An 11,281-nucleotide genomic window follows, 5' to 3' on the forward strand; every position below is an offset into this window, starting at 1 on the left:
TTGACCGTGGTCAACTCTAACTCGCTAACTTAACTAGCTTCTCCCTCAATGATTCGATTTACACTAAAACCTTGCAGAAACCAACCCAATGACTTCATTAAGTCATAGATCATACTAACGGGACTTGGGGAAGGGTCAACGGGTCAAAACACTATAACGACCAAACGGGTCGTTACAATACCTATAGCTTTGAGACAAGAATAGATTTTAAAGCTAAATGGATTAACGATTTAAAGAGATTTAAATGTAATATAACTTTCTTCAAATGGTTTGAATTAACAGGACAAATTTCAATCCAAAAGGAATCTTTTTCTATGTTAGTCAACAAATGGCTTACAAATACCAAAGGAACAATAGAATCTATTGTTCCGCGATTAGAAGAAATTTTAATACCAGTAGGTAAAGAAGTTATTATTGCTTCTCCCTTTAAGAGAGAAGGAACTAATATTGATAGTGATCCTAAACTAAGGACATTAACAAGATAATCCAACAAGGTAATTATACAAACCAATTACTACATGTAGTATCTAATCAGTTGATAAAAGATACTAATACACAAGCAATTCCTTCAAAAAATATAACAAGTTCAAAAATTGAAAAACATCCAACATTGAAATTACCAGAATTTTCTAAGGAAAAATTCCCAGTTTTACCAGATAAGTTTAATCTTGAAGAAGATTTTATTGACAAAATAGAAAAACAATTAAAAATATCTGAGCCATAAGCCTCTAATCAAACAGGTACTAGCAAAATTAAAACGCTAAGTACAGAAGCAAGAAATGAAAAGGAGGTACAACGCTTAACCATTAACCAAAGATATTCTACAAAAAAGAATTATTACAACAGACCTTCCTTCCCAGATGCCCAATTTGAGGAAGATCAGTATCGCACGAGTACATCACACAGTGGAAATGACATAGCTGAATGGAGTATAGATGGGTTAGCAGAAAGACAAATCTATAAAATATTACATGAAATAGGTATTCCCATAACAGCATATAAGATTAAAAATGTTGGAGATAGATATGCAGCAAATTTAATCATTTCATGTTTTAACGGGACATTAAAAAATTGGTGGGATAATTATCTCTCTGAAGATAATAAAGCCCAAATTCTAGGTGCTATATCAATAGACACCACAGTAAAAATGGAAGGCAATAACCAAGTTGCAGTTGAAGAAACAAGGGAAGATGCTTCAACAACATTAATATATAGTATTGCTAAACACTTCATTGGAGAACCAAAACTTTTCCAAGATAAGAGTTTAGAATTACTAAACAATCTTAGCTAGCCAAAATTAGATGATTTTAGGTGGTATAAAGATATGTTTCTAGAATAAGTAATGATAAGAGAAGATTGTGGTAATGATTTCTGTAAAGAAAGATTTATTAGCGGTCTACCTTCATTATTTGCCGAAAAGGTTAGAACCAAAATTAAAGATAGGTTTAATGGGAGAATTCCTTATGAAAACCTTACCTATGGAGATTTAATTAGTTTTATTAATGTGATAGGACTAGATCTATGCAAGATTTAAAACTAAAACATTTCTTGAATAAAGATCAACAACAATCTCGAAAGGATTTGGGAAGTTTCTGTTAAGACTTTGGTTTTGAGAAAATCTCAGCCCCATCCAAGAAATCGAGTAAAATGGCCAAAAAATCCACTACACCAAAAACACATTATAGGAAGAAAAAGAATACAGATAAAACTTACAAAAAGAAAAGGTTTAAAAGATCACCAAAACAAAATTTTGGAGATAAATGCTGGACTTGTGGCAAATCAGGCCACATATCAAGTGAATGTCGAGTCACCAATAAAAAGAAAAAGAAGATAAATCTTCTTAATGCGGATGATGAAGTAAAAGATAAACTTTACACAATTCTAGAAGAAAATGATAGTACTTCAACTTCTTCTAATGAAAGTAGTGATATTGAAACTGGATTAGACTATAGTTCCAATAACAATACTTCTGAATCTGAAGATTGTAATTGTACAGGAGCTATATGCACCTGCAGTCGAAATTCAATCAATGTTATTACTAAAGAATCAAAAGAATTCTTTCTTGACCTAGTCAATCATATTACTGATGAAGAGGCCATGAAAAAATATTTAATTGAATTAAAAAATATTGTTATTCATCAATCAAAGGAAAAACCTTCGATTGAACCTTTTAACATGAAAAATGTTATGAACAGGTTCTCTTCTAAAGATAAGAAACCTCCAATCCAAGATTTACAATATGAATTAATCTATGTTAAGAACAAGATTAAAGAAGTTAAAACAAGACTAAATAAGGTTGAATTAGATAACATCACTGATCAAATATTATCTCAGACAAGAAAAAAACTCTTGCGGAAGATAATGAAGATAACCATTCTAATGGAGATAATTCATCAGAACTTCCTGAAAATGGAGAAGTTGTAGGAACGTCAAATGATAATACAGTTGACTCTTTACAAATAGTCAAATCACATAGCTGGCATAGTCCTGTTACTTTAAAAGTAGGAAATATTACACTACATAAATTAGCTTTAATAGACTCAGGAGCAGATAAAAACTGCATCATGGAAGGACTATTACCAACAAAGTATTTTGCAAAAAGTACTGCTAAATTATACTCCGCCATGGGAGAAAAATTATAAATAAATTATAAATTATCCAAAGCCCACACTTGAAATGATGGAGTTTGTTTTATAAATGAAGAAATTATTTTAGGAACACCATTTATAACTCAGATAAAACCCTATTATGCTGATTAGATGCAATCTATACCAACGTTTTAGGAAAGGAAATTAAATTTTCTTATTTAACAACTATTTCTCAAAATGAAAGTGATTTTGTTAAATCAAAAACCATTTTCAGAGTATAGTTATTATCAAATCAGATTTCATACTTGAAAGATGAAATTAGACTTAAAAAAGATAGAATAAACTTTAAAAAACCCGGTGATAAAAGGGAAAATAGCATGTTTTCAAGAAAAACTTGAATAAGAAGTTTGTTCAGAATTACCAAATGTTTTTTGGGAAAGAAAGCGACACATTGTGGTGCTATCATATATTGATGGTTTTAATGAACAGGCTATTCCTATAAAGGTAAGGCCAATTAAAATGAACCATGAAATAATGGAAACTTGTAAAAAAAGAAGCAAATGATCTTCTACAAAAGAAGATAATAAGACCATTCAGATCCCCTTGGAGTTATTCAGCATTTTATGTAAACAAAAATACTGAAAAAGAAAGAGGATCTCCCAGATTTTTTATAAATTATAAACCATTAAACAACGTTTTATAATGGATTAGGTACCCGATACCTAATAAAAGAGATTTGTTAAAAAGAACTTACAAGGCAAACATCTATAGTAAGTTTGATATGAAATCAGGATTTTGGCAAATACAATTTGCTGAAAAAAATAAATATAAAACTACACTTTATGACCCTTTTGGATAATATGAATGGAATGTTATGCCTTTTGGGTTAAAAAACGCCCCGTCTGAATTCCAGAACATTATGAATAATATTTTTAATCCATATAGCAATATGTCTATTGTTTATATAGATGATGTATTGATATTTTCTGAGGACATAGATTCTCATTTTAAACATTTGAATACTTTCTTTAAAATTGTTAAACATATTGGTTTAGTTGTAAGTGCTAAAAAGATTAAATTGTTTCAAACAACAATTAGATTTTTAGGACATGACTTATACCAAGGTACTTATAAACCCATTTGTAGAGCCATCGAGTTCTCTTCCAAATTTCCAGATGAAATTCCTGATAAAACCCAACTACAATCGTTTTTAGGAAGTCTTAATTATTGTAGAGCCATCGAGTTCTCTTCCAAATTTCCAGATGAAATTCCTGATAAAACCCAATTACAATCATTTTTAGGAAGTCTTAATTATGTTGCAGACTTTATTCCTAACATTAGGAAAATCATTGAACCCCTTTACAAGCGTCTTAGAAAGAATCCAGTTCCATGGAGTCTAGAGCAGACAGAAACGGTAAGGAAAATCAAGACTGTTGTCAAAAATCTTCCATGCCTACGTATTCCAAACCCAGATGCTTTTATGGTAGTAGAAATCGATACTTCCAATGAAGGATATCGTGGAATTCTTAAACAAAGAGTCTCTATAGAGTCTCCACAACAATTAGTTCGTTTCACCTCAGGGATATGGAATCCTGCACAAAATAATTATAGTACCGTCAAAAAAGAAATTTTATCCGTAGTACTATGTATTACAAAGTTTCAAGATGACTTGATAAACAAGAACTTTTTACTAAGAGTTGATTATAAATAAGCTAAAGAAAATTTACAAAAAGATGTTAAGAATCTTGTTTCAAAATAGATTTTTGCTAGATGGCAAGAATTATTATCCAGTTTTGATTTTGAAATTGAATTTATAAAAGGAGATTAAAACTCTTTACCAGATTTTCTTACAAGGGAATTTTTACGGGGCAACCATGAGGCCAGGAGCACTAACATCCCCCATTAAAAAAAACCGATAGAAAACCTGACAACAGGTATTCAGCTTTGGCTGAATTTCCAAAACTAACTAGGCCCATGAAGCCTACCGGCCCAACTCCTAGTCAACAAAATTTAACTATTCTTGGATCTATTCCACCACCATCACCTCTCTAAGCCGAAACCCTAAACCTAGCCGAAACCCTAATAACTTCCAACCTTTTCACGGCGACAATGCCTCTCCGACCACTGGACAGCCGCCTATTATGGCTGTCCAGAATAACACAACAGTACCTACACAACCTACTCACCTCTTACCGAACCAAACTTATGCAATCGCCCTTAACCCTAATAATTCTACTACTACGTACAACCCTACTTTACCCATGAAGACTATTACATATTTGCATGGACAACCCATGGTAGTATGGGATAAAGAAGAGATTGAGTAGATGATTATTAAGGAAAAGCTACAGTATGCTGTCGTGGGGAAATTCTCATATGGCTGGCCTGACGTGAAAGATTTGAGAACATTAATTCCAAAGAAATGTGGTTTGAAAGGAGAGTCTATTATCGGCTTGTTGAGCAATAGATATGTACTAATATGTGCTTCTTCTTTAGAAGATTACGTGACCTTATTGTCCAAACCTGCATATTACATTATGCATAAGAACTGGTCCTATCCCATGCGTACTTTCAAATGGGATCCATGGTTTGATCCAGAGGAGGAAACGAAGATTGCAATTGCATGGATATCATTCCCATCACTACCTCCTAACTATTTTGTGGAAGAAGCAGGTTTTTCACTTGCCTCTGCTGTTGGAAAGCCCCTACAAGTTCATATAGCCACGGCCAATAAAACCAAGCCAAGTTGTGCGAGAGTGAAGGTAGAAGTAGACTTGCTTGGAGAATTCCCAAAGAGAATCAATATAAGAATGAAGAAGAAGGGTACTGGGGAGATTGTGGATAAATGGATAAAGATCAATTATGATTACGTTCCTAAGTACTGCAAAAACTGCAAAACTTCAAGGACCTAATGAGCAAGATTGCTATGTCATTCATCCAGAATTGTATCCCAAGGATGAAGAACAAAGCTCAGACAAAGAACAGGAGGAAAACAGTAAGGCAGATCAAAGGAAGAATAAGAAGCAAAAGAATGCAAAAAATAGCAGGTCTGATATTAAGGAGTACAAAGGGACAATTGGTAACATAATGAAAGGGAAGGAAATAGCGGACAAGGTACAGCCTGCAGAGGGAAATGATGATGATGGATTCAAGGAGAAGAAAGGAAAACAAAGGAATAACAGGCACTTTCATAGAGGTAAATATGATGAAAATGCTTGGAAACCAAAGGAGAATAAAACTCTGCAAAATAATCAATATGAAGCATCGCAGAATACATATGAGGATATAGTAGATGTGACTGATGTGCAGAAATCCTCAGGTGTTGTAGCAAATATGTCTGATGCTCTAATCAAATTGTTACAGTGCAGCAAATTGTAGACAATAATGAGAGGGTCAAGGAAAAGCAGATGGAAGAATCAAAGGAAAAACAAATAGATTAATTAAAAAAGGTGGAGAGGATATCAGCAAAGGAATGGATTGAGAAGCATTTTGGTAAACAACTCAATGATAAAGGGGAGATGTTATCTCAGCAGGTGTCTAAGGTGACCTCAGGTACATTTAGTCAAGAAAAGGAACATGATTCAGAAGAAACTAGTGACATCTTAATCAACAAAAATCTGGAGGAAGAAAACAGGTTAGGTGATGTGTTGTAGGAGGATGATGATCATGATGGGACTCCAATATCAGAGGAGGAAGTGGAGGATAATCAAGGAAAAGAAGGACAAGAAGGTACAAGGCCACCAGAGAGTAATATTTCTGGCATCTTGCCTATGGAACAAGTAGAGATTTCACAACATGGAAATCAAGAGGAGATACAGGCCCAAGCTGATCTCAATAGCCAAGATGAGGAAAATTTAGCTCAGAACATTGAGGATATAGCAAAAGAGGCAGATTTATCCCCTAGAAGTGTGCAGAAATTGAAACAGGGAACAAATAAACAAAAACCTGTCAGAAGTACAAGTATTCCAGTGGCAGGAGTTTCAACAAGGAGGAGTAAGAACAAAACTAATAATTCTCAATGATAGACAAAGCTTTATTTTGGAATATTAGGTCAGTTAACACTCAGAAATCTTTTGAGAGGTTAATTGAACTAAAGAGGAGATTTCATTATTCTATCATAGGCCTAATGGAACCTTTTTAATATCCTATTGCTATTGAAGAGTATAGAAGGAAGTTAGGCTTTCAAAATTTCAAGGTGAATTGTTCAGGAAAAATATGGATTTTTTGGACAGGTGAATGGCTTGGTGTAGTTATATCTGAATCAGAACAGCAAGTTACTTTGCAACTAACTCACTCATCCTTTAATCAATCAGTGCTGGTGTCAGTAGTCTATGCTAAATGTGATAGACAGGAGAGGGAGGAGTTGTGGGAAGATATGGTAGACTTGGCAAATCAGCAAGACCTTCGTTGGATAATAGGAGGGGATTTTAATGTCATAGTGTCTGATGAGGAGAAGCAAGGTGGCCTTCCAGTCTCATCCAATGAGACTTTGGATTTTTCTTCCTGTATACAAAGTTGTGGTTTGATTGATGTAGGATTCACTGGAAGTAAATTCACATAGTGGAATGGGAGGACTGAAAAAGATTGCATATTCAAAAGGTTAGATAGAATACTGGTGAATCAGCAAGTGTTAGATATCATGCCATCCATAGCAGTGACTCATATGAATAGACATGGTTCTGATCATGCACCACTACATCTTGAGTGTAGCAGCAATGCACATCCTATTGTCAAATCTTTTAAGTTTCTTAAATTCTGGACAAAGAATCATACATTTATGGAGGTGGTAAGGGAGAATTGGACTGCTGATTTCTGTGAAAATCCATTCTATGTATTTCATCACAAGTTAAAGAAACTTAAAAGAGCACTGGTTCAATGGAGCAGGAGCACATATGGGAATATATTTCAGCAGATTGCCACTATTGAAGATACTATAAAGGTGAAGGAGTTGGAGTTTGAAAATAATGCTTCAAGGGAGAATAGAATGTTGTTACATCAAGCACAAGCTGAACTAACCAGATTTTTACACTTGGAGGAAGGGTATTGGAAGCAGAAAGCTGGTATGAAATGGTTCAATGATGGAGACTGAAATACAAAATTCTTCCATTCATATGTGAAGGGCAGGAGGAATAAACTAACTCTGAAAAGAATACAAGATCCTTCTGGTACATGGTTGGAAAATGAAGTAGATATTGGTTCTGAGGCAATCAGGTTCTTTGAGTCACAGTTTAGTGAAGAAAATTCAGGAGGGGATTATGCATTGTTGAAAAATATTCCTAAATTGATAACTGAAGAACAACAAAAGAATATGGAAGAGTTTCCATCTAAAAGTGAAGTAAAGAATGCTGTGTTTTCACTCAATGGGGACAGTGCTAGTGGGCCTGATGGATTCACAGGACAGTTTTATCAGAAGTGTTGGGAGGTTATCAAGCTGGATGTGATTCAAATGGTTAGAGCCTTCATTTGTTGATATGAGATACCACAATTCATCACATATACTAATTTGGTTTTGTTACCAAAGAACGAGGTGATTACTACTTTTAGTGATATTAGGCCTATTAGTCTCAGCTCTTTCTCCAATAAGATACTGTCAAAAATACTGCAGAATAGATTGGCAAAAGTTCTTCCTAATATGATTTCTCACAATCAGACAGGATTTGTGAAAGGAAGGAGCATTGCAGAAAACATATTACTGGCACAGGAGATCATCAGAGATAGTAACTTGAGAGCTAAACATACTAATGTGGTGATCAAATTAGACATGGCAAAGGCATATGATAGACTCTCCTGGATTTTTTTGACTAAAGTATTGAGACAATTTGAGTTTGGAGAGGTTCTCATTGATTTAGTATGGAGATTGCTTTCAAACAACTGGTATTCAGTATTAAGCAATGGTCAAAGTCATGGTTTTTTCAGATCAAGTAGGGGGTAAAGCAAGGTGATCCACTTTCTCCTACATTATTCATTATAGCAGCAGAGGTCTTAACAAGGAGTCTGAATAAGTTACATGAGAAGCCAAGTTTCATAGGCTATGGAATGCCAAAATGGAGTCCTCAAATCAATCACCTATCCTATGCTGATGACACAATATTATTCTGTTCTGGGGATGGATATTCTTTAAAGAAAATGATGAGGAGATTGAGGAATTATGAGAAGGCTTCACGACAGCTGGTCAATACTGATAAAAGTTGTTACTATGTTCATCACAAGGTCTCAGCCAGAGTTAATAGCAGGATTAAAAGACATACTAAGATGAGACATGGATCCTTTCCTTTCACATATTTAGGCTGTCCTGTGTTTTATGGTAGAAGGAGATTGATATATTATGAGGATTTGATCAAAAAAGTGATGAAAAGGATTCTGTCTGGGCAAAACAGACTGTTATCTTTTAGAGGTAGATATGTGCTGGTCAATCATGTGTTGCAAACCATTCCAGTATATTTACTATCAGCTATGAATCCTCCTTCTGCGGTGATAAAGCAACTGCACAAGATTTTCACCAAATTCTTTTGGAGCAATACAGTAGGGGTGAAAAGAAAACATTGGGTGGCATGGGACAAATTATGTCTACCAAAAGATGAAGAAGGAATTGGTCTTAGATCACTAACTGATATATCTAATGCTTTATTTGCTAAGTTGTGGTGGAATTTCAGATGTGGAAGAAGCTTATGGGGTAGCTACATGCTGAACAAATACTGCAAGAAATGGCATCCTACAATGCATTGGAGAGAGGAGGATCTCACATATGGAAGAAAATGGTAAATATAAGAGATGCAGTTGAGCCACAGATATTTTGGTATCTGAGAAATGGAACTTCAAGTTTCTGGTATGAGAATTGGACAAGGCTGGGGGCACTATATTATATCATTCCTGATGCTGCTAGAGAAGAAGAAATAGAGGTTAGATAGTTTGTGTAGAATAGGGAATGGAACATGGAACTGTTAACAGTCACTCTAGATCAGGAATTGGCTCAACATATCAAGGAAAATATCAAAGTACCAATTGAAGAAGAAGATGCTGGAAACAAATGGCAGATTCTCAGTTAAATCTGCATGGGAGTTTCTCAGACACAGAGAGAGCAAACAAACAAGTTATAACTTCATGTGGGAGAAAGGGCTACCAATAAAAATAAGTTTTTTCATGTGGAGAGTGTGGAAAGGAAGAATCTCTACAGATGATATGTTAAAAAAGATGATGATCTATATACCATCAAGATGCTGGTGCTGTGAGGAGCATCAGGACAAAACTGTGGGCCATTTATTTCTAAAATCTTCCATAGCTGTCAAGTTATGGAAGTTCTTTGCTTTTTGTGCAGGTATCCCCACAGATGGAGTTGGTCTACATCAAATGATCATGGCATGGTGGTCTGCTGAGATAAAACCAAAATTGCAGCCTATGTATAGAGCAATGCCTGTAGTGATCATGTAGACATTATGGAGCAGAAGAAACTCCATTAAACATGGAGGATTAGTGTCTTTCTACAGACTGAAACAACAAGTACAACACATACTATATCAACTGACAAGGAAGAGATTCCCATGGCTGCAGAATGTATCTGGTGATTGGGAAACTATGCATCACCACCTTAGTAGATATAAACCAAAAGTTTATTATGCTAAGGTGGTTTGGAGAATGCCACTTTCAGGGAGATTAAAATGCAATACAGATGAGGCAAGTAGAGGCATTCCTGGGCTCAGTTCATATGGATTCTGCATCAGAGATAGTAATGGGGATTTGGTCTATGCTAAAGCACAACAAATGGGAATAGCAACAAACACGGAAGCTGAAACTGAGGCTATAAAACAGGCATTGAAGTTCTGTAAAGAACACAACTTTCAATAGGTTCAATTGGAGACTGATTCACTTGTCCTCCTAAACATCTTACAAGATACATGGATCCCTCCATGGGAACTGAGGAATCAGATTGAACAGATCAAACAGGATATGAGAGTAATGCAGGTACAGATTAATCATATCTTCAGAGAAGGCAACAGTTTGGCAGACTTTCTAGCAAATCAGGCTTTGGATCATGCAGGGATTAAAGTATATGACTTTATACTCATGCCATCAGAATTCTCAATATGGACAAATTACAATTGCCTCAGCTGAGGATTAGAACAAGGAGGATTCAGCAGCTTGATCATCAACAATGATGCTACATATATGGATAATCATATGGTGTGTGCACAGACATGGGCTATCATCAAAGCTGACTCAATATGATCACAGAGGAAATACTAGTTTAGGCATACAGGATAGAACGAGAGAGCAGTCTCTTAGTTTTTTAATTTTAGCTAGTTCATATTATAGACATGCTGTAATAGGCTGCTTTTTTACATTATTCATTTATCAATAAAAAGTTCTAACAGGCTTGGCCTGGTAGAACACAATTTATATAAAAAAAAAAAAAAATCCACCACCATCACCATTCTAGAGAATGCAGAGACCCTCTACAAGCTAATTAATTGGTAAAATTCAAACCAATGATTGTTATGAGATGAAGACCCTAGAGCGTTTTGCACAAGCAGTTAATCCAAACACTCCCTCGAAGAAGAAGGTAAACAGCAGGTGACTCCAGAACAATTTGCTATTGTAAAAAAGGTAGAAATACCTATTTTAGCATTAGACAAACATTATTCAGATTGGAAGGTTAAAGATTTACTAAAACCTTGTTACACCAACTTTGACTATAT

At 35.0% G+C, this 11,281-nt stretch overlaps 1 protein-coding gene across 1 annotated transcript; it reads left to right on the forward strand.

Annotated features, from left to right (window-relative positions):
* The first annotated feature begins 7,251 nt into the window (after nt 1-7,251).
* Nucleotides 7,252-9,350, forward strand: LOC132637596 (uncharacterized). Its single transcript, XM_060354663.1, has 4 exons — nt 7,252-7,628; nt 7,713-8,037; nt 8,194-8,421; nt 8,514-9,350. Exons 1-4 carry the CDS (start codon nt 7,252-7,254, stop codon nt 9,348-9,350), a joined length of 1,767 nt encoding a protein of 588 aa, XP_060210646.1.
* Nucleotides 9,351-11,281: the final 1,931 nt, after the last annotated feature.

This window comes from Lycium barbarum, chromosome 4 (genome assembly GCF_019175385.1).
Source record: "Lycium barbarum isolate Lr01 chromosome 4, ASM1917538v2, whole genome shotgun sequence".
NCBI lineage: Eukaryota > Viridiplantae > Streptophyta > Magnoliopsida > Solanales > Solanaceae > Lycium > Lycium barbarum.

What these genes read in the sequence shown, in the direction of transcription:
- LOC132637596 (XM_060354663.1), top strand. Translation starts at nt 7,252, where the DNA reads ATGAATAGACATGGTTCTGATCATGCACCACTACATCTTGAGTGTAGC. An exon ending in TTTTTACACTTGGAGGAAGG is followed by an intron (nt 7,629 to 7,712) that starts GTATTGGAAGCA and finishes TGTGAAGGGCAG; the next exon opens with GAGGAATAAACTAACTCTGA. An exon ending in GACAATTTGAGTTTGGAGAG is followed by an intron (nt 8,422 to 8,513) that starts GTTCTCATTGAT and finishes CAGATCAAGTAG; the next exon opens with GGGGTAAAGCAAGGTGATCC.